Source organism: Corylus avellana, chromosome ca7 (assembly GCF_901000735.1).
Source record: "Corylus avellana chromosome ca7, CavTom2PMs-1.0".
NCBI classification, from domain to species: domain Eukaryota; kingdom Viridiplantae; phylum Streptophyta; class Magnoliopsida; order Fagales; family Betulaceae; genus Corylus; species Corylus avellana.
This window is the reverse complement of record NC_081547.1, coordinates 15,544,416-15,568,615: the sequence shown is the minus strand read 5'-3', so window position 1 is coordinate 15,568,615 and position 24,200 is coordinate 15,544,416. Positions and strand designations below refer to the sequence as shown.

Below are 24,200 nucleotides of genomic sequence, written 5' to 3'. Positions count from 1 at the left end.
AAAAAAAAATTGCCTAATGGCAAGCCGTTTTAAGCGCTTTTTTTATTTATTTTTATTTTGATATTGAATACATTAAAGGTTCCAATAACTCTATTCCAGATTTTCTCACTCGTGAATTTTTGCAGTGCTAGCATGGCAAGCAAAAAGGATAAGGAGAAGATTGACTCCAAGGCTTTGGTCTTAAAACCAGAGTCTGCCATTACTGCTCCCGTTACTAATTCATCTGTCGCTCTCGCTAACCTTTTCTCGGCTTTTAGCCCCAGATTACCAGCTACCTACTCTAGTGCTCTTGTTTCAGATTATGACCCTTTTGTCATTTCTTCTGAAAAACCCACTATTCCTTTCATTAAATACAATAAAACATCAGCTTACGTCGTTCTACCTCATTCCGAGCATTTATTTCATATTGAGATAAACCGTTCTCACATTAAATCTCCTACTCAAATTGCCGCTTCTTACTTTCCTCCTCAGTTTCATTGGATCCCTGAGCATCCTCTAAAAACTCTTTCATACTACACTAATATCCTGCTCCAGACAAAGTCTGTTCATTTCAAACCCATTTACAATAAAGCTGAACTAAAAAAACTACTTTATCACAGTGTCTATTTTGATAGAATCATTCTTGAAAAAGATTGGGGGGAACATCCCTCGAACCCAAGAAAATTGGAAGATTTCCCCATCCTGTTTTGCTATTATGATTACATTGATGCCTGGTCCAAATTCATGCTCTACCAAAATCCCAAGTTTGACCACTTTTGTTTCATAAACTTTGATAAAGAATTTGGAGGCATCCTCCCTCTTTGGTTCTCCAGATGGTGGATGAAGTTTGGTCTTGTTCCTGATATCCTCCCAATAAAACTTGTTGGGACTTTCAAATCATTCAAAAATCTTTATAATACTGATGAACATGGGGCCAAATTTCCTCACATTTTGCATTTTGTCAAAAAGTTCAAAATTCCTTGGATCATAAAATGGAAATATGTCATTCTTGATGACAAGCTAGAACGACATTGGTATGTAAAATGGTGGGATAACTACCCATGGGTTGATAATATCATTGGAAATGTCAAAATCTAGCCCATTTGCCAAAAATCCAAGCCCCTCCAATTCCCAATCAATTAACCATTGTCAATCTTACCAAACTGATAACTCCTAGTACTTTCCTTTCCCCTCCCAAAGAGACAAATGCCGTTACTTCTGCTACTTCTTCCAGTTCTTCTAAGAAGAAAAAGAAAAGAAACACATTTTAAAAGCACTTCTGGAATCTCTCAATGATAATTCCATTGAAGATGAAGAAGAAAATTTTGATGCATCTTCTAAAGCTACTTTTAACCCCATGAAAGAATGGTATGGAAATTTTGGTTTCCCTGGTGATAGCCCCAATAACTATTGCCCCGGAATTGAAGATTTATAATCATTTGTCTTTCACTGTGGCACTGTTCATTTGCCCTTCATAGTGGCACCATTCACTTGCCTTTCACAATGGCACGATTCACTTGCCTTTCATAGTGGCACCGTTACATTTACCGACCATGGTACCATTTCTATTCTTGAAGACATTTGCCTACCATTATGGCACAATTCAATCATTATTGCTACAGTTTCTCATTTGTCTGTCGACACTACAATTCTGCTACAGTCCCTGCTGACACTACAGTTTTGCTACAGTTTCTACCGACACTACAGTTCTCTACTTTTACTGTTAACTTTCTCAATGTAATTTTTATTTACCCATTGGATTTTTTCTATAAAAAAGACGAATGCCCCTCATTGTAAGGCAGAAGCTTTCAGCCTAAACACTGAACTCATTCTGCAACTACCCTGCCTACTATTTGTAATCTGTTATGCTCTTGTGTACTTTCGCTACTTCTAAACTACGTTTGAATCTGAAAGTACTCTTGTTAATCAGATCTTTTGATATCTATTCATTATCAATCTTTTCCATTTCTCTTTTATACGCTCCAATTTCGCGCTTACTTTGGAAATTCTTGCATCATGCCTATTTTACTTGCATTTACCACCTACATGGATGGTTCTACTGCTTTATTTTCATCTTTATTTTCAATTAATTTCAATTAATTATCATCTCCTCTCATTGGTATCATCTCCCCCCATTTGTATTAGAGCCATAAGAGTTGAGGATCCGTGTTTCCACTGGCCTAAGTTTTGGCCAAGGGTATCATCTTGACTCCAAGGCTTTGGTCTTAAAACCAGAGTCTGCCATTACTGCTCCAGTTACTAATTCATCTGTTGCTCTTGCTAACTGTTTCTCGGCTTTTAGCCCCGGATCACCAGCTACCTACTCCAGTGCTCTCGTTTCAAATTATGATCCTTTCGTCATTTCTTCTCAAGATGCTAATATACGTACTCCTAAAATGATTCATTGGGATGACATTGATCTTCTTAACAAATGGCTTTTGGAAAATGTATCTATGCCTGCTAGAGTAGAAAAAGACACCACTAATCTTGACTACATCCTACAGTATTTGGATGGATCTGTTAAGATCTGTTTTTCTGGTTTAAACATTTCTAACAAAATTGAAAGACTATTGTTGATCAACGGAAGAATGAGTTCTTTTGCTGGTTCAACAACCACAGAAGGACTCCAACAAAGAGATAAAGACATTGAAAAATTTCTTGCTCATCCTAATTTAAAATTAAAGAGTGTTTCTGTTGATTCTCAAATTTCTTCTGTTTTTTACACTACTAAGCAAACTCCTCCTCCCACTCAAGTTGAAGATGACAGAGGATCCCTTTCTCCTTCACCTGGCACCCCAAAATCGGGTATTTAAAAACCCCAAAACCGGTAACCGAAACCAGGCACCCCGGATGTTGATATTTGTGACTTGAATAAGACAAGTCAATACACGTGGGGCCTATTGCAAGTTGTTGTTCAGCCGAGGAATACTTCTCCTAGTTGGATTCCTTATGTGGTGTTGTGGCTTTACACACTGAGTTTGAGTCCTTGCCCTGGGAGGTTTTGGAGTACTTCTCTAACTTGTATTAGGAGTACTATTTTGACTTGGAGTTGGAGTCTTTGCCCAATATATAATGGCATGGTGCTGGGCGGCAAAGTGTAGAGCAAAAAAGAAAGGTAATATTTGCTTGTGTTTTGGTATGCCAAAAACGTGTTGGACAAAATGTGAGACAGGGATATCAGGAGAGTACAAGGGCAGCCAGCACAAGGGGTTACCGCACAAGGGAATTAGAAAACCCAAGTGTGGTGTTTTCTTCATGGTGGTTTTTGGAGGAGCGAAAAACAAGTGATTAGAAGAAAAATGTGCTGCAGAGTGAGAGAAGAAAATAGAGATCAACCGCCATCTCTTCCAGCAAAAGAAGAGTTTGTACATCTGTCTTTTGTATTCGATTTTAGGAATAATCTCTCGCGTGATAGTGAGATTTGGGTATATTGGAGCTTTGGGATCTGAGTGATTTTCTCTCTACTATTTTGTACTCCATATTTTGATAGTGAATTTTCTCCGAATCATCTCTGCCAGTGGATGTAAGCTTGTTAAGCTGAATCACTTAAATCTTGGTGTCATGTGTTGATTGCCTAATCTTTGTTATTCCACGTTCTTCTTATTTTTCGCATCTCATGGGTCTTGAGAAATAGGATTAATTTCCTAACACCCCGGTTACCCGTTTCCCGATTTTTTTTTTTTACACCCCTTAGTATATTCAATAAAAGTTGTCTTGATCATAAGATCACTATATATATATATAAAGCCCCTTCAACTCTTGTAAACGCAGATCAGGTTCTTCCGAACTAAATTCTTTTTTCTTTTCTCCCTCTCTGATCATCTGTGAAATCTCACAATATGTATGTCAAAGTTTCATCTATGTACTACAGAATGTTTCATTCAATGAAAGCTTCTTCAAGCTAATTTTACAGCATCATATTTTCGCAAGTCTTTATTTTCATATATCTTATTTTCATTATGTATATTCTTGAATTTATGGTTCTAATTGAAGTATCTTCAACATTTTATATTCATATTTATGTTTATATCTTTGTGTATCCATCTAGATATGATTTTCATATTCAAACTAGATTCTTTCAAGCAGTCTCTGTTTAAATTCATCATTATTTCTTCAATTCTTCCGCTTATATCAACTCGTTCTACGAGTCCCCTCTTGGTATCAAAGCCATGTGTAGATCTGTTCATCTTGATGTCTATTCATATATTGGTTAACTCCAGAAAACAGAATTGTAAAACAAATATATTTTCAGATGTTATCTTTAGCAAAATCTTTGAGTTCTATGGGATGTATGCTTTGTGCCGTCAATGTGCCGTCAGCGCAGTTAGGCCGGGTAGGCTTGTAAGTCGGGAGGACACACAGTAGGAACACAAATAGCTATTCCAAAACACTTAAAGATCAGTTAAAGAGAAGGATTTGGAAGTAGAAAGTCTGCAATTTTGTTGTCTCGTCCTTAACAAATATTTTGAATTATGTCTAGGTTGTTTAGATCCACTTCTTTTATGAGCTCTAGATCTAGTTTACCTTCTTTATCTGATATAGTTAATGAAGAAGAATATAACATCTCTGAAGCAAATATGGATTCATATGATTGGAACATACCCAAGGTCCCAACTAAAGAAATTTATAAATCAAGTTTTTCACCCTTATCTTTTAGCAATGATTACGGCGTTAAAACAGTTGAACAAGTCTATGCTTTAAATAAACATCATGATACATGTCAATTACTTTCTAAAGAAGTAATTAAAAAACTTAGAGAAAAGAAAATGAATTTCCTTCACATAGGATTAATCCAAGTTGCTGTAAAACTCTTAGTCCGTCTAGGAATTAATGCCTCTGTACTTTTGTGTTTAAGAGATGCAAGACATAAAGATTACAGCACTAGCATGTTAGAAGTCGTTGAATCTAGTTTACATAAAGGACCAATTCATTTTGACTATTTCCCTGACTTCACTTTAAGTTTAAATGATCCACAAATTTTAAAAGCTTTAACTTTGAATATTAAAACAACAGGTTATGATATGTTAGAAGGAAGCCAACCTTTAACATTAATTTACAGATTTTATTATAAGTCAATGAAAACGAATTTTAATGTGCATGCTCTTGTTAAAAGTCCCAAAGATAAAACTTTACTTATATAGACGCATTCTTGTGATGCAAACGTTAGAATACCAAAATCAGTAGTATGGTCCGAAGTAGAACCTCCATCAGAATGGTTATTAGAAAATGAAAACATTCCAACAAAAACAGAAAATACAGCATTTAATCTAAATTGTTTACAACAATACTTAGATGGTACTGTTAGGTTAAGTTTTGATAGACCAAGACTCAGCAAACCACCCTTCATGATAAAAGAAACAGCTTTCCAAAACACACCAACAAGCCATAGAAATAGGATTAGGCTAAGATTATTTCAATGTTCAAATTATTCAAAGATTAGGCTAAGATTATTTTGGATCCATCACTGAATGCAACTTGTTATTGTTAAGCACTACCCTCTCACTCCCAATAAGATTGTTCTACTTTTCGTAGCGCTTGTAAATTCAATTGTAAATGATTATAACAGGGCAAGCATTCAGGACTATGTGATCTGTCAGTTATAAGGTGATGAGAGAGTTTTTGTTTTTCCTTATCAATTCAAGGGAAAGGGGAAATGGAAAGATTACAACAAACGAAATACAAACAAACATTTTAGTTGGCAACCCAAAACAACCAGAAAATCAGTGCAAAAAAGTGAAAAATTATTGTAAATTGGTCAAAGAAATAATCTGGCCCATTGGATTGGCTACAACAAGAAAAGACAATATTCCTAAAACAGAACTACCTACACATCTATTACTGCGGCAAACAAAAAGGCGCACCACAATAGCCAATAGGAGAAAGAGCACTAAAATTCATTGGATCGAAGCAGCCAAGGAGGAGCTCTACCTCAATGTATAGGGAGGGCTTGGCGGACACCAAAACAAGAATTGCAACCAGATTTGAAGTTCTCTAAATGCAAAAATATGGTACCAGCTTTGAAGATCTAGCGTGGAAGTCAACGATCTAATGCATGGACCAAAAAGAGAAGAGCATTTCACTTACATTTTCTGGCCTATCTCATTTCATTCTTCAAGCTAAGGGAGCGATTAATTAGGATTTGAATTAAATTAAATTGAGAATAGAATATGATAGTTTGTTTCTATATGAACAGCCTATTGTTAGTTTCAAGGCTATCCAATTACATAGTTTTACTTTACAATAAATTTTGCATCATCAGAATCAAGTCTGGTGGAATGAATAATTGGAAAAATGGGACATGAGGCCTCCATATTTCTTGAGCGTTCCTTGCATGCTGGAAGTGGCAAGAGTTGTTAAAACTATGTGGTCAGTAAAAACACCAACGACCTGGAAAAATGCATAATGGGCCTTGCTTATTAATGGTCTTGATATGGAAAATCACCTCAATGTTGGACTCCTCATAGTGACATTTTTAAACTCAAAAGCTTTTCTTGTTGTGTACAAATGCTGGCCATCAGTAAAAACAAGTTGAACGTAGCCCTCATCCATCGAGAGGTTGAGCTCTCGTAAACACGAATACGCCTCCACCACCAACAGCACGCCCCAAAAGCATATTATCATCCAAATACGAAAGGTAATACAGCCCTCCTACTGATTGTCTATAATTCAAAGAAGTTTAGCATTCAAAATTTGCAGCAAGAGGCAGAAATAATTAACATAACAACAATATAATGACATCACTTACCTTCCTGCGTCTCTTACAGGGATTTGAGCTCTGAAAGCACGGATAAACTGCAAGATCTGCACACAATCACGCAGAAAACTCTCAAGAAGAAGTATCACTATACAGCTGTTGCCCCACTAGCAAACAAGAATAGCTAATGAATTATATAACCCAAGATGGTGAATACCAACTAGATTTGGGATCCATTTAGTGGATACATGCAAAACTAGCAATTAAAGGTCGCAATCTGAAACCACTTATGTGGTTGACTTACCTGTAGGCTTAAAAATGACCGTGGTAGTATTGCTGGAGCTATGAGACCTTGCAGTTCTTCACTGATCTTTATATTTTGTACACTTATCTGCCAAAAACAAATTGCAAGATTTACTCAATTTACAAGAAGCATACTTCAAATAGCATCTCATATCAAGGAACGGATTATCTTAAAAAGCAAACACCCAAAAGAGACGAGGGTTCTGCATTTTTGTGTATATGCCAAACAAATGGATGTTATCTTTTGTCAATCTTAGGAGATGATGACATGATCCCAAGAGCTACATAATCTTCTTGATAACAAGCCATTCTATTAACCCATTGCAAAGACATCAAGCTCTTAAGCTTGGTTCCAAGTCTATAATTTAAAACTGTATGCAATTCTGAGATCTGGAAATGAAGTGGCAATATAAGTCTGGCAAAAGGCATAAATTTTTTTTCATCTGATATTTAATAAGAATGCTCAATGCTATGGTATGGGGCAATTACAGATCTAAAAGAAACAAACTTCCCTGATCTGCAAGCTCAGAAATGAAACTCTCTGTTATGCTGGGGGGTGGAGCATCAAAATGAAGCCAAAAATAAATTCAAGACTATTCAAAGTGGATTGATGGAAACAAAAATCATTTTTAGGTACAATAGAACCGCAAACTGTGGAGTTACCATTTTAGACACATGCGAGGCAACAAATTTTAGTTTGGAGGTGTTATTTCATATGAAACTCAAGTTCTCATTACAAGAAAAGGGGATTAGAATTTGAACTGATAGAAACTGATGCAGATCGCAGTACCCAAGACAAGAACTGACATCTGACTTTAACAGTAATTGCAAAAGAACTTCTGGGCAGGCTGCTCAGACTGGAAATATGAGAACTTTAATGGAACACTACCAAGCAGTCATAATTTTATTTTCTTTGTCTTTTTTGGTCTCATAACCAATTGTATTAAGCTGATATGTCCTCTTCAGGAAATATAACCTGGAATGCAGCTTCAACTTTCATTCTCCCTAACAAATTTTTTACATTACTCTTCCCTCATTTTTATATATCTAGTAAGTGAATTTTATTAATGCAATTGAGAAACAAATAAGATGATAGCATATGGAAGGAAAAAGACGTATAGAATAGGCGACATTTAAATTTCTTCTAAGTACAGTTAAGAGCATTTCCTTGGCAGTCCAACAAAATAGTAGGAAACAGTCGCATATGATACACCTCTACAAGACGTGTTTCATGGAGGACAGAGAAACTACCTCTTCAAACTGAAGGTAGATATTACGCACAGAAACAATGGTAAATTTTGCAGAAACAAGCAGAGTGGCACCTTCTTGTTCCTGCAAAGAAGAGAACCATGAAGTCTGAAAAGTTGTTTTTAACCCCAAGTTTTTTAACAATTCAGGAACATCTCAATCTTTTCACAATTCAGATTACCAATTAGAACAATGATTAATCCAAACACAAAAGTTATCAATACTAAAATCAAAGCAAGCAAAAAATAAAGGAACACAAGATTTTGATAACAAAGTGGAACTTTTTGAAGAACGCTTCAAAAGAAAAACCACTCTGGAGGGTTAGCCAACCTCAAAGGAAAACACTATAGAAGACTTATTTTACAAACAATCTACTTACAAAACCTTTGTAAGCCTATGCTCAGCTTGCAACCCTAGCAAATGACTTATTTGTCTCCCACTGCAGTGGCTCCAGAACCTTTAGCCTTTTTTCTACAAGAATCTCCTTAATGAATGAACTCCTCCGCTGCAATCCAGAATTCTAGTGGCTGAATGCTTTTTTGTGGTTTGATTAGTAATAAAGAAGAAGAGGTTTTGTATCTGTTTAGGCTAAAAAATGTTTAGGATTCTCACCAAGAACCATGAACAACAACTTCTTTTCACATGTAAGAATCTTGGTACACAAGGTATTTAGTTAGGGTGAAACCTGGGTTTTAAAAGTCAAGTTGGCTAATAATTAAAATTGATGTAGAAACATATTAAAACACATAGAGAAAGATGTAGAAAACTAATCAGATAGACAGATACCAAGTACAAAATCAATGCTAAGAGCACACATTTGACTATCAAATCAAAAATCACAAAGTACATATATGTCAAAATCATTGAACCAGTGAACCACATCAAGATCACATCATCAAAAGCATAACCACTCCCCCTAACACCTAACAACCCAACTTAAAAAACTCCCCGCCCTTTTTTAAATCACAAAACAACAAAGAGTAAGTCACAAAACCAGCATCAAGACCCAGGCAACCATAGAGAGCATGGATGTCGAGCTCCATGTGAGCCATCTGCTCCTGCATCTGATCCAAATGCTGCCCCACCTGAGCCACCTGATCTCCTATCTGATCTTCTCAATCCAAATGACGTAAAACCGTCTGCTGAAAAAGATCCAATCTAGCCATCATATCCAACAAGGTTGACTATGAAGTAGATGGACCTGCTGAGCTGTTCTCTCTGCTGCCACTTCCTCTGTACCCTCATCAACCTTGCGAGATATGAGCTCAACTCCTCTGAATAGTCTTGCTACTATAAGCTGACTTGAGCTGTAGTTGGGACTCATCCGAGGGAATATGAAAATGCTTATAAAGGAAAAGGAAAACCTGTGCGGGTGGCCAGAGACCGAAAAAGTCAACCACAACCTTACAGAAATGACTACCAAAATCAATAGAAACATCATTAACTAGGGCATAAAGCATGTAGGCTCTAACAACCCCAAAGTTTGATGCATGACTAATAGGAAAGATGTCAGAACAGATAATTCGACTCAGGAATCAATTCTCAGCAGTAAAAAATTTGTAATTTCAACTATGAGAGGCTGCTCAGGCCAAGAAGTTTCATTTTTAGTGAAACACTGCATTGTAGTTTCCTTGGAAGGAGCAGTGTATACTGAGAAAGGATAAGACAGTAGACACAAGGTCTGGGTAACACGAAAGGTGATACCTTGGAGATAGACCGCAAAGGAGGAGTTCTCACCAATGGCATGTATAATCAAGTAGAACTCTTGAACCAAAGCCATGGAAGGTGAAGTAAGATAAAAAATCGAAGGCTGCCAATCACAAGACTCAAAAACAAAAGAAATCTGAGTACCTCGACAATTAGGAAGATCAACAGCACGCTCCACAATGAGCAAACGTGCATGGAAGTTAGAATAAAACAACTGCTCCACTCAAGGGTCATCAACCCGACTAGCATCCGGTGCAAACGATGAAGTATGAACATGAATCCAATGAGCAGACATGGTGACCTAATCCAAGCACAAACACAGACATCCATAAGACACAACACAACAACTAAGCACAATGGATGTCTATGTCGGAGACCTAAGTTAAGAACTAAGTGCAAGACTTTAAAATGCACTGACATAAACATAACTAAACACATTATCACGCATATCCTGGTCAAACCGTAAACGCTTATCACAACAACTAAACAGCTAATAAGACTTATAGCTGCAACAACTTAAAGGTCTAAAATGCAACACCAAATGCAATAATCTAAATGTGTAAACATGACCTAAATGCAATGAATTAAACTAAGATGCCCCCTTAGGCATGACATATAAGAACAATAAGTCTAAAACAAACTCTAATGCCTAGACCAATTACAGAGTGCAATGGCTTAAAATCAAATGAAGTAGCCTAGTAATGTTTCAAATACATAACAACGGTGAAATACATCAACCAATTCAAGCAGAACATACAAATGTGAAAGAAAAAACTCATTTGGCATTTTGTTGAACACATGGTGTGCACCCATGAAAACCAATTATGCGAAACTTAATGTAGAATGCAAACCATGCCTAAATACATCCGAATAATGAGTGAAAATATCTCAAACACAGCATATTAACACAAACAAACCAACCCAACTCAAAAGGAGAAACACAAGAATTTTGAAGAGTAAAAAGATGGAAATCCACATACCTCTAGTGTGGGGAAGGAAAAACACAAGTATTTTGGGTTGAAGAGGGATAATCATGAAGGTTGGGATGAATCTGGAAGTCCAATGTGCCCTAAAACTGTTGTTTGAACAATTAGAAAAAGGGGCACAATCGGGTCTTTTAAAACCTCAAAGGTTGTCAAGGTTTAATCGATTGGCAATTAAGTTTGATAGATCAAATTTGGTTGATAGTGCACTCTATTTTGCAAGTAGAAAACCATAGCTCCCCCTTACTTAAATACTCACATTTTTAACTGAACAAACATTTAATGCAAAAATAGTCAATTTTGAAATGCAGTTTGTTTAATCAAAAAGAAAATTCAAAACACGTTTCAAATGCTTAATGAGTCAATAAAAAATTGATTCGATTTCACACGATATCCATTCAAAATTTGGTAAATGCATAATTAATTCTTGTGTGAAGTGTGTGATCCACTTTCAAAGAGTGAGCTCAAGACCTTATTTTGTGAGGGGGTCGGGCAACACATGTAGTGATATGAAACCATAAGTGCCAATTATTGCTACCCAAGGGCCATAAGTCAAACCAAAATACTAAGACTTATGGACACATATAAGTTCACTTCCCCTAACATTAAGCTCAAAATTTTGATTCTAGTTCTTATTGGATATTCGCCTTTTGCACCAAACACGGACATCGGCCTTTTCAATATGAACATGTGAATCTAAATTTATGACTTGCTAATGTCATATCATAAATGTCTAGGAACATCGGTTTTTTATATAGTGCATGTGTGCATTAATTACAGGGTTAGGATTTTGTGACAGAGTTAAGATTGATATGCAAAATGCCATATACATGCTGGACATGGGTGAGAAGACAATAACAGAAATGCAAGTAAAACAGTTGCTTTGAAATCTTCATTGCTGACGTAGCAAATTCAGGAATGTACGAATAAACATAAACTGTTCAAATCATATTGATATTTTGTGACTAGAGAGAGAGAGAGAGAGAGACAGAGTAATTAAAAAGTGAAGTAGCAACATAGCTACAATACAGATTACTTACCCAGCCCTCCCAAAAAAAAAAAATCCAACATAATACAGCACCTTGATTTTAGATCTATAAATTGAGTAGAATTGCCCCCAAAAACGATAGTTGGATGAAAGAGAGACAGATGGTTACCTCTAACAAAGTTGGAATACTCCATCGAACAACATTACGGATGACACCTCCATTTGATTGATCCCGACATTCAAATTTTTGAAAAATTTGCCCAACCTAGGTCCACATTCATGCCGAAAGCAATTGCAGAGAACAATGTAAGAGGAAGAAAACATGAGGAGAAAGGAAGATAACAAATCTAGTGATTGACATTTCACAGACATAGAATAAGCCACAGTGCATAACTTTTAGATATGATTGCTAATCCAGGAAGCAAAGACAAAAAACATATTCAGTCACAAAAGCATCCACAAAAATTCCTTTCACATTTAACAGAAAGCATATGGCATGCAAATTCATGCCTTTTCATGTAAAATGGTATCTGGAAAGAAACAATTTATAACTAAAAGGGTAAATGGCATATGGCATGCAAGCATATGGCATGCAAGTTCTTTTTAATCTTCACGCCTTTTCATGTAAAATGGTATCTGGAATGAAGATATAACTAAGAGCTATACAAGGTTCAGAATAAAGCTGAAACAATAAGTTTAATTGCTTTTATTAGAAGAAGATATTTACAGATTTAGATTTCCGTTCTTAGTACCTGAAAGAAAGGAAGTCTAGCAGCAGCTTCCAAAAGAACGAGAACATCAGGGGCAGAAGTATACTGCAGGCGCCATGTCCCATCCAACTTTACCAGATCAATTGGTAAACCCATGTTATATCCCTCCACATTGACCTGCCAATTGTATTCATGTTCAGAAATTAATATTAGAATAAGTTCACCCATATATTCCGACTCCTCATTTTTATCAAATGAGCATTCAATGTTGGGTGTAGAACTTTTTTTATGACGGGAACTTCAAGGTAGGGCCACTTTGTGTACCCACACTTGAAGGGCAAACCCTAGAGCGCCTACCACACAAGTCGAGTAAGACTCGGCTTCGACGCAAGCGCAGCCCCAAAGATTTGTTTGCACCCACGGGATTCGAACCTTAAACCTGATGGAAATGCCACCAAGTCCAATGCGTTCACCACTTGAGACAAAACCTTGGGGTTGTAAGGGGTAGAACTAACAAGCAGGAGTACGAAGCAAACAAAGATATTGAAGGAAACTATACCAGAGCCTCCTCAATGGAAGAGCGTTGATCAGTAGATGTAACGAGTCCCCGTTGTGTGTCCTGGATAGCTCTCAGTAGATCATGCTTTTTGTTCTCTAACACAACGTCATATGCCTTGAAGACAAAGCCATGTATTATGCAACAACAGTAGCTTAAAAAGGAAATAAATAAATAATTGAAGGAAGAGGATTAAGAAGAAAACCTGACTGGTCTGGGTAGCTACAGTTGCCATGCAAGGAGATGTTTTCTGGGAGGACAACTTTCTATGAAGGGTAGAGCTTAAGGGCTTAGTGCCAAAGATGGGTTTCCTTCCATTTGCTGCGTACAATGGAGACGCAAAAGCCAAATCCATCTCTTGAAATTCATAGTAGGAGTTAGTTACCATTAATTAAGCTCCAAAAAAAACTATTTATTCAAAAAAAGAAAAACTCAATTGAATGCATGAGATCACTGAAATCCCCCCTTGAAAGCTTGGATTATTCTGGGTGACTTTAAAAGCAAAAAGGGTATCAAATTTTCCAAGAAAAAATATTGAAAAATCTACTCTTCATAACCATTTCAACAATCAAAAAACCGTTTGGTTGAAGATTTTGGCAAGTCCAGCGGAATGTGGCCAATAAATTAATAAGTTTGGAGCATACCTGCCGGCTGCCGGCAGCAAATTGGTGTCAGCCACGCTGCAATTACCGTTACGAGTTGTTGAGTCTTATCTCATTCCTTTTCCTTTTCCTTTTCCTGTCAACTGCCAGAACGTGTGGCGGTTGTTGTTGGAGGTGGAGGGACTCTTGGGTTAGATCAGCAAGCCGGGTCGAGTCGGCTCAGAAAACAATTATTTTATAATTATTAAATAATTATTATTTTTTGTGGTAATAAATTTTTGGAGAAACTTCACTTAACCTTCCTGAACTTCTATCATTTTTGCAATTATCTCTCAAAGTTCAAAACCTCACAATTTAATGTATCAAACTTCTAATTTTTGGCAATATCAACCATCCGTTATGCTTTTTCATTAAATCATGTCAAAATTTTCAAGATGTCCGTATTTTTTTACTATAAAAAATAAAATTGCAAAGATTCAAGTAGGGTGTAAAGGCGATTAGGCCGTAACCGCCTTTGTGGTTAATAAATTTCACTAACCGCAACCGTATAGCGGTTAGCAGTTAGCTACTAACAGCCAGTTAGTGGTTAGCTTCTAACCGCCAGTTAGCGGTTAGTAAAACATGTAACTATCTGCTATAACCGCTTTTTCAAAATTGGGCTTTTTGAGCCTTTTTTTTTTTGGCTTTTTCAAGATAACTACATAACCAATTTTCAGTTTGGAGCTTTTTTTCGGATCACTGTAGCATTTTTTACCCTTTTTTTTTTTTTTTTTTTTGTCTTTTTAGTGTCTTCTTGAGTCAAATTGCTATGAAAAGAGCCCATATTGAAAAATCAAAAATATTTTACCCCAAATTTACATTTATTTGTAATTTTTTTTTTAAAAAAAAAATTCCTTAAATATAAATCATAACCTGTTAAACTTTAGTTTTAACATGTAAAAAGTCCTTAAAATAACATTTAGTTTTAGGAAGGATTTGAATGGAGACTTCATCAGAATCAACACAACATATATATATATATATATATATATATATATATATATATATGTTCCACAATCCTTGTGGGTTAACTTTTACGCAAGAAATTATACAAATAAAACTTCATCAATCCTTGTACATAACATACTCTCATTTGGTCTTCTAGCAAATCCTATGGACACCAAAAGAAGAAAGCTTATAAACTTAACATAATATTAAGGCACAAGCATGTACAAATATCAAAAAATGCTTAATATAATTGTATTGTAATTAAAATATTATGACAATTCAAAAAAATGATAACCTTCATTACTAACAAATCTCTAGGCAAAAGATGAATCAGTACTTAAACTTTTTTTTTTGAGAAATATGGAACTTCCATTGATGAAATTTCATGAGCATAAAGCTCTTACACCACAGAGCATACAACTTTTAAAAATCATAGCCACAAGCTATGAATGTTACAAAGTCATAAAAATGACTTCAAGCTTCTGCTAACCCATGTATAAATTATATTTAAGGAACAGATTTGCTTCGTGCAGACTATATCTAAGACATGGGTAGCCTAAATACAAAACAAAAATAAAAAACAACTAAAAACTAAAAATCCGACCATGAGAGTTAAGCCTCCACACCGATCTACTCCATCCTCAACCCGAAGACCAGGATAACAAATACATCCTCAGCCCGAAGCTAGGACAAACAAAATAAAAGACAAAAAAACAAAAACAAAAACCCCACAAGCAGCAGAGGAGGAGCACGACATCATAGACATCCCTTCGGAAGGCACGCCTTGGCCGAAGAAGACTATCAGATCTAAAGTTGAAGAGACTAGATTTAGATCTACAAACTAGATCTAAAGCAACCCGCCAAAAAATGAAGATCAGTGGAGCCTACAGAGAAAATACCGAGCACTACTACTTGGTGTTGCTTGGTGTTGTCTAGAAGAAAAGAGAGAGAAATTCTAGAGAGAAGGCAGAGCCTCTCTCTTTTTACCAATTAATTATTATTACTTGAACTTGAAGGTTGCATCACATCTATGAATAAATAATTAGAATAAATTAATAAATAATGAAAACTAAGTGAAGTTGCAAATAACTAACTTATAAACATGTTGCATCACTCAAAGTGTCCTCCATCTATTAAAGTGTTATTAGATAGGTAATTTATGCATTGTATTAAGAAACATGTTGCCCCAAATTAAACTAAGAAACATGAATTTTTGCATATATGTATAATTGAACTACGAAAATCCTATCATGGCATGTAGAATCCAAACATGACACAAACGTCTGAACAGCAATTCAAAAAATAAAAATCCTTACATATTGTATAAGAGAGATAGAAAACTTTATAGAGACAGTAGTGATAGGAGACAGAACAGAGATGGCAAGCGGCGATAGCCACACAAAGACGGCAAGCAGTGACAGCAACCTGCGAGGAGAGACAGTCCCAGCGAGTGGCGACAGCCATCGGCGAGGGGAAACAGTAGGGAGAGAGACATAGTGATGAGTGAGAGTGAGAGGGAGGCAGGCAGTAGAGAGGGTGTTAGGGCTTAGGGTTAGGTGAAATCAAGAAAATAATGAATATATACTCCAATCATCATCGTAAAACAAGGGGAAGGAATGAGAAATTACAAATACATGTTTTGATCATTGAATAAGGCCAAATATAACCTAACACAATAGAAGAAGTTTCTAGAGGTTCTGAGAGAACTATTGTGGTAGAAGAAAAAATGGTCACTTGTCTAGACAAGTTAGTATCAAATACAAAAGTTTTGTACGTGTGAACAATTTGTAATTTCTCCTTCTTCTATAGTGCATGATTTCTTAGGTTTGGCTACCCCGAAGTAGTTTTTCCTTTTGAAAAGTTCTTCAAAATTAAAATCCTTTGAAATTTAAAAGACCACTTATATTAGATTTGATGAATGAGTCTTTTCTCATTTATGCTCAAAGAGATAAAAATAATAATAGTAATTGTTAGTACAAAATGTTGATTTAATACTTTTTAGTTGTATTTTGTAATGAAAACCTCACTTAACTATCGCATCACCTTTGTAATGTTTGTGTTAAAGTTTAAAAACTATCAATTTAATGTATCAAACTTTTAATTTTTTGTACTGTTCACGCCACCATGAAGGAAAAAATGTCCTAATTCAAAGAACATAATATATTAACTTTTGAAGGCTAATGATTTGATTCGATGGAAAATGTGAACATCGGTTTTTTTTTTAAAAAAAAGGCATTGCTTTTTGGAAAAGTCATCGTGAAACATAATATCTTATAATAATAATAATAATAATAATAATAATAATAACAATTATAATAGTAAAAGGTATTCTAAAGGACAAAAGCTAGGACCGTAAAAACTAAAGAAACAAATGAAAAAGAGGTTTAACTAATAATAATAATAAAAGGCAATACTTTTTGCAAAGTCATTAATATGAACTTCTCAAATTTGATAGTAGGTGGATTAATGTTGTAACACTCCGTTCTCTTATTGGGAAGATGAGAAGAAACCTACATAGAGTGAGTAGTTTATAAAGATTGCTAAGTCACACATTGTCTAGTTACTATATGAAACTGGGCTTTATAATGAATTCTAAGGAATCTTCAAATTGACTAGTTCTTTTGAAGTAATAGTGCAGATGTGGCTAGCGTTTTTCTCTTCGTTACAAATGTGATGTCCAATGATCCGGAGAAATATTTTAAACAGCAAATGCTAGCTAGCTAATTAATTGGTAATAGCAAATATACTTTTGTGTCTATTTTTTATTAGACAGTAAGAATGCCCCGATTTGTGTCAAGTCTTTATAAAAATGATTTTTTATTGGAATTTCCTTATTTTAGATATTATTTTATATAGAATAAGCTGCAATACTTTGTATAAAATTATGTTGATGGTGTATCATGTATGACAATCCAATCAATAAAAATATCAATTTCTGTATATAATAATTAGAGCTTGATCTCCAAAGTGATCAATTGGGGTTGAATACTTGGAAGTGGTCAATTTATCTAATTAGTTTTCTATCACATTTTTTATAATTAATCACTATATTCTAAGGAGAAAAAGAGAAGAACCAGGGAAGTATTTTGTGTAACATAAATATATAGAATGTGATTTGATACAGAAAAATGAGAAAATGAAGGGAACTCACCCTCAGAGTAACAACTACTGGTCTTATCCATGGCAAAAGTAGAGAAAAATGAAAAGGAAAAGATAAAAGTGAAAGAGGAAAAGAAGAAAAAGAAAAGATAAAACCTTGTCGTTTTCATGAACCAGTTTACTGGCTCCATTCGTCCTTTAATATCCAATGCCTTCAAATCTGGAACAAATTGAAGTTGCAATAAATAAATTCAGTGGAAACGTGCCTTCTTTGGAAAAGTTGCATAGGCTTCAACGGTTGGCCGCTACCGACAACCACCTAGGAAGTGAGGGAGCTGATGACTTGAGTTTTCTCTGCTATTTGACCAATGCTACAAGCATAGGGCTCGTTTGGTTCGCGGATTGGGTATTCCATTAGAAAAAAAAAAAAATAGCTATTACTAGGAATAGAGGAAGGCAGAATGAAATAGTTATTCATATTCCTTAGTTTGGTAACAACATATGTATTCTAAGGGAAGTTAAACCAAAAATATAAAAAACCCCACCCTTCTTTAAAAACAAAAAACAAAAAACAAAAACAAAAAACAAAAATTAAAAAACCTAAATTCGGCCACCCCCTGCATGAGCTGGGGGTGGTTGCACCACCCCTGGTGGATTTGTGGGTGGCCTTGGTTTGACGGCGATGAAGTCTGTCGGGTAGGTGCTGTTGGCGTGGATGCCGCCGACCATGGCCGCGACGAGGATCACGAACTGGGACTTCTCGGTGACAAAGAAGGCGTCCATATTGCTCTGGCGAGTTAGGTCGAGCTAGGCATGGGTACGCAGGACGAGGTTGGTGGAGCTTCAGCATGATGGCCGAGCTGACCAGGCCCCAATGGCCGGCAACGAAGATCTTCACTGACTTGTCGCCGGAGAAGGACGATCCTATTGAGAGAGAGAGAGAGAGAGAACAAAAACAGGGTTAGGGTTTTGGAGATCCGGGAAGATTGGCATTGTTTGGAGGGTGAGAAAATACGGGAAAACAAAATGGAGAATTCGACATCTTTCGTAAACCCCTAAACGTCGTGGGTGATGAAAGATGACGAATAAATTTTTAGGTTTTTTAATTTTTTTTAAATAAAAATAAAAAACAAATTTTAGAGTTAAAATAAAATAAAAAATAATAAGGAGTTTTTTGGAAAATCTATTTCATTCCATAAGAAATAGCTATTCCACTCACTTTTTAGTGGAATAGCTATTCCTGTGTGTCTGGGATTAGTTATTCCATTCTAGGGGTCTATTCTGCAAACCAAACATGCCCTTAGAGATGTTGGCTCTAAACACCAACAATTTCGGTGGAGTCTTACCTGAATGCATTAGTAACTTCTCATCTACTCTTAGATTGTTGTTACTAAATAACAACCATATAGTTGGAACAATTCCAAGCGGGATCGTGAATCTCATCAACTTAGAGGATTTCAAAATGTGGAATAACAAATTGTCAGGTAACATTCTCCCCGAATATTGGAAAGATTAAGAGACTATAGGTGATGTCTCTTGACATAAACAATCTCTCAGGAAACATCCTGCATTCTCTTGGAAATTTGAATATGTTACTCGAATTATCTTTAAGTGATAATGATCTTCACGGAAGCATACCTTCAGGTTTTGGAAACTGTCAATCTTTGAATGTATTATATCTTTCTAATAACAATCTCAATGGCACCATGCCTCCACAGGTCTTTGGTCTCTCATCATTGTCAACCGGTCTATATTTATCTAGAAACCATTTCACGAGTCCCCTTCCCATGGAAGTTGGAAACCTGAAAAATCTAGGTGAATTTCATATTTCAGAAAACATGTTATCCGGTGAAATTCCAGAGAGTCTTGGCAGTTGTATTATGTTAGAGACTCTGGGTATGCGAGGAAACTTTTTCCAAGCGACCATTCCATCAAGTTTTGGTTCTTTGAGAGGACTACGAAAATTAGACCTTTCTCGAAACAACTTGTCAGGAAAAATTCCAGATTTTTCTTTTTTTTTTTTTTTTTTTTTCTGGGTTTCAACTCGTTGGATTTTTTGAATTTATCTTACAAAATTTTGAGGGACTAGTGCCAACAAACAGCATATTCAAGAACTCAAGTGCAACTTTAGTTGTGGGAATAGTCAACTGTGCGGAGGAATACCTGAGATGTAGTTGTCGAAATGTAACTTCAAAGAGTCCAAGAAGACGAAATTGACCTTATCCATGAAATTAATTATCTCCATAGTTTGCGGGCTTCTAGGAGTAATTTCTATGCTTTCTTTTTTGTATGTATGTTGGTTAAGAAATAAAAGAAAAGAAACTACTCCAAGTTCATCAGGAAATTTACTTTTGAATTTGTCCTACCAAAGTCTCCTAAAAGCCATTGGTGAGTTCTCCTCCGCTAATTTGTTTGGTGTGGGTAGTTTTGGATCCGTATATAAAGTAATCATCGATGAGGGTAGAACGACAATTGATGTCAAGGTGCTCAACCTTTTGCACCGTGGAGCTTCCAAGAGCTTTCTTGCTGAGTGTGAGGCCTTGAGAAACATCAGGCACTAGAATCTTGTAAAGATACTTACAGTTTGTTCAGGTGTTGATTATAAAGGTAATGATTTCAAGGCTTTAGTTTACGAATTCATGGTCAATGGAAGCCTTGAGGATTTGTTGCATCCGAGTACTATAGAAGATCAGGCGCACCAGGAGCAAAGGAATTTTAATCTTAATTAGAGATTGAATATCACATTGATGTTGCGAGTGCATTGGAATATCTACATTATCATTTTCGAACACCAATCCTCCACTGTGACCTCAAGCCGAGCAATGTCCATCTTGACGATGAAATGATTGGACATGTTGGAGAGTTTGGGTTAGCATGATTTTCTCTCGGAGATAACCATAACTCTTCAACTAGCCAGTCAAGCTCTATTAGCGTTAGAGGAACAATTGGTTATACTCCTCCAAGTGAAGACACTCTTTATCACTTTACCCCCCCTGAACTATTCACATATTTGCACTTTTAACCCAATGTTTAAAAAGTGGCACTTTACCCCTTCCCTCCCCCCCCAAAAAAAAAAAAAATGACATTGACGCTTGACCCTCATGAAGTACATTTTACCCCTTGAAGTATTTCGAATTGACACTTCACGCCCCTGAGTTGACACTTTACCCGCCCAAAACTTTGTTACTTCGGGAGTAAAATGTCAACTCAAAATACTTCAGAGGGGTAAAGTGTACTTCATGGGGTCAACTGGTCAAGTGTCAGAGTTAGATACTTTGGGGGGGGGGGGGAGAGGGGATAAATTGTCACTTTTTAAACATTGTGGTTAAAAGTGTAAATTGGTGGATAGTTTAGGAGGGTAAAGTGTATTTTCCCCTTCTTTTAATGACATTTCTAACTTTGAAGAGGATAAGAAAGGTCAATTATTCATTTTATTCATAAAAATTTCGTATTTTTACAATTTTATTTTTAGTTTTATCACATAGGGAGTATAATAGCATAATTCCATTCTTAGCATATACGTGTTAATTATATAGTCATGTTACAATATGTCCAAATATTGCAGAGTATGGTATGGGAAATGAGGCCTCCTCTTATGACGATGTATATAGCTATAGGATCCTACTATTAGAAATGTTTATTGGAAAAAAACCCACATATGACATGTTCCAAGGCACTCTAAATTTACATTATTTTGTCCAAGATGCTTTGCCTAACCGAGTGGTCAAGATTGCCGATCCAATTCTTTTCAGGAAAGAGAAGAAGAGATAGCGATGAATGATTCTCATAATAATAGTAGGACTAGAAGAAGCAAAATTCAAGAGTGCTTGATTTTGATGTTTGGAATTGGAGTTGCTTGTTCTGTTGAACAGCCAGGAGAATGGATGAACATGAAAGATGTTGTAACTGAGCTTCATTTGGTCAAGAAAAGGCTACTTAAAACTACAAGTAGACCATAATATCAATAGGTACTACTGGTAGTTTACTAGCTTGGTTAAGTAGATTTGATGAAGATTATAAGCTCATTGCATTTTTAAGATGAGACTATTTCAATTGCTTATTTCAATTTTAAGATGAGACTATTCATGTTCTTTATTTCACTTTTGACTCCAAGGAATGAGAGCATTCGGCTCTCCTCAGGTTGAAACACTAAAAATTAATCGGCTAATTTAGATAAAGACCGAGACTCTAATCCACCATTGAAATTTTGTGTTTTTCTTCATTTGATTGCATAGAAGAAATATGTTTGTTGACACAATCTATCCAACTTTAGATAAATTAAAGAAATTTTAGGGATTTTTACATTTCTGCTTTAATTTACCAAAATTGATGGTTGGGTTATGTAAATAAATGTTAGAATCACACGTTGGACCATTCTTTTATAGTTAGTGGTTTATGATGAATTTGAGAAAATTTAAGATTGAAGGTCATTTATGCATGAAATTAAATTGAGGATTTTGCAATTATTGGCTTTAATTGTCTCAAATTGAGGGTTTCTTGTGTATCTAAACGATCAAATTACTTGCATAAATGTTTAATTATTAATCTTTTCCAGATGACATTAATGGTTCATGGCCCTTCTATATATAGCTAGTTTGAGAATCATATGGATTTGGTTCAACCCCACAAGGACTTTGGTGAGACGCCTTATTTATGTTTGATGATTTAGAAATTTGTTTTGTTTATACTTTTTTCTATTTACTCGTTACTATTTATAGGAGACTTTTTATTCACCTATATATAGATTGACATTTGGAGTTGGATTGTTATTTATGTTAGGGAAATGTTAGGTGCTCTTTTAGTGTTCTCCTGGTGTCCTTCCAACTGTGATGTGACTTTTAAAATCACAATAGATTAAAAGTAATCTCAAATTCAATAGTGATTTTAAAAGCCACATCACAGTTGAGAGGACACCAGAAGAACACTAGAAGAGCACCTATGATTTCCCTTTATGTTATTATGGAGTTTATGTGTATTGTTTCTGAGATATTTTGATTAGTTTGATGTTATGTGGATATGTTTTGAAAAATTTGCCCTTTCTTGGTCGTTTTTTCCATGCTCCCACTTTCTTCCCTTATCATTGTTCCACTTTTGTGCTTTGCACCCATTTTTCTTCATTGTCTCCTGCAGTAAAGTAAACAATGGCATTATAATGTTATATGGATATGTTTTGAAAAATTTGCCCTTTCTTGGTCGTTTTTTCCACGCTCCCACTTTCTTCCCTTATCATTGTTCCACTTTCTTGCTTTGCATCTATTTTTCTTCATTGTCTCCTGCAGTAAAGTAAACAATGGCAATATATATATATATATATATATATATATATTGGGCTCTCTTTTCCGACATCATGCTCTCATTCTTTTTTTTTCGCAAAACAAAATTATCTGAAATTTTAAGCGTTTTGAAATCTTAAAATTTTACCCTTTAAACTTTTAATTTGATACAATTTAACTATCAATTTCTAACCTTAACCCTAATGAAAGCTATAAAAAATACCAGAATACTTTCAAATTTTCAATTTCTATTTTTATTTGGAAAAAATAAAATAAAATTGGGTCACAATGTGACCCATGTGAGTCTGTTGAAAAAAATTTCAATTTCGATTTCTATTTTTTTTTTTTTTTTTCTATTCAATAAAAGTTGGAGGAGGAGATCAATTGTGGCTATTTTATCTTAGCGTGACCATAGTGGTACCAACCCATGAGGGACTGCTTAGGAGGGACCTAGACGATGAAAACCATAGGCGCATCTTCATGACTAGCCGAGCCATAGTTTAACCGCCCACCCCATTAGGGCATCAATGGAAACCAAGGTGATTTATACTAATCAGGCATGAGAATTTTTCATTGTGAAAATTCAAACCCACACCCTAGTACTTACCTAACCACTTGCGAATTTCCTTGGGCCATTGAACCACTACTCTTAATGGTATTTTCGATTTCTATTTTATTTGACGGGTCACAACCAATCCCCACCGTGGGTCACCCAAACTTTCCTCAGCTTCTTCTGTTGTCCGAGTTGCAGCCATCTCTGCAACTTCCAACACCACTTTGGCAGGATGTGTCCATATAAAGTTGTGTCTTCTATTTCATCGAAGGCCTTTGCATACGTACGTTTTTTGGAAGTCAACAGAAAGGGATGTGGATCGAAGCCTAAAACCATTAATTAAGCAACTGTTATCCAATGTGCATCGCTTAAAAACTTCTTGTTAATCCACCTCTATCTCAGCCTCGGAGATACGATGTAGAACCTGAATCAGCCCATTCCCCCATGACCCAGCTGAGTCAAAAGAGTGGGAGGGACAACCTTTTTTTTTAAAAAAAAAAAAAAAAAAAAAAAAAAAA

At 35.7% G+C, this 24,200-nt stretch overlaps 1 protein-coding gene and 1 pseudogene across 3 annotated transcripts; one reads left to right on the top strand and one right to left on the bottom strand.

Annotated features, from left to right (window-relative positions):
• Positions 1 to 6,100: 6,100 nt before the first annotated feature.
• LOC132188598 (probable plastid-lipid-associated protein 10, chloroplastic) lies at positions 6,101 to 13,938 on the bottom strand. 3 transcript variants are annotated; one of them, XR_009440898.1, is made up of 10 exons: positions 13,813 to 13,938; positions 13,374 to 13,525; positions 13,172 to 13,285; positions 12,655 to 12,789; positions 12,072 to 12,167; positions 8,228 to 8,308; positions 6,978 to 7,064; positions 6,725 to 6,780; positions 6,422 to 6,638; positions 6,101 to 6,313 (listed from the first exon to the last, which is right to left on the bottom strand). XR_009440898.1 is itself a non-coding variant. In XM_059603106.1 (9 exons), the coding sequence occupies exons 2-9, from the start codon at positions 13,521 to 13,523 to the stop codon at positions 6,521 to 6,523; spliced, it is 837 nt and encodes a 278-aa protein (XP_059459089.1). In that variant the 5' UTR covers positions 13,524 to 13,525; positions 13,813 to 13,938; the 3' UTR covers positions 6,101 to 6,520. The 3 variants fall into 3 exon arrangements, 1 of the variants encoding a protein (XP_059459089.1); XR_009440899.1 differs by lacking the exon at positions 8,228 to 8,308; XM_059603106.1 differs by having other exon boundaries at positions 6,101 to 6,638.
• A 5,447-nt stretch (positions 13,939 to 19,385) lies between these two features.
• On the top strand, positions 19,386 to 20,878 carry LOC132187915 (probable LRR receptor-like serine/threonine-protein kinase At3g47570; annotated as a pseudogene).
• Positions 20,879 to 24,200: the final 3,322 nt, after the last annotated feature.

Bases quoted from the DNA above. Each gene is read 5' to 3' on its own strand.
- LOC132188598 (XM_059603106.1), bottom strand. From the start codon at position 13,523: ATGGATTTGGCTTTTGCGTCTCCATTGTACGCAGCAAATGGAAGGAAA. The intron at 7,065-8,227 runs GTAGTTTCTCTG...TGTTTTTGGCAG, and splicing joins TCTACCTTCAGTTTGAAGAG to ATAAGTGTACAAAATATAAA. The intron at 6,639-6,724 runs GTAAGTGATGTC...TTTGAATTATAG, and splicing joins CCTGTAAGAGACGCAGGAAG to ACAATCAGTAGGAGGGCTGT.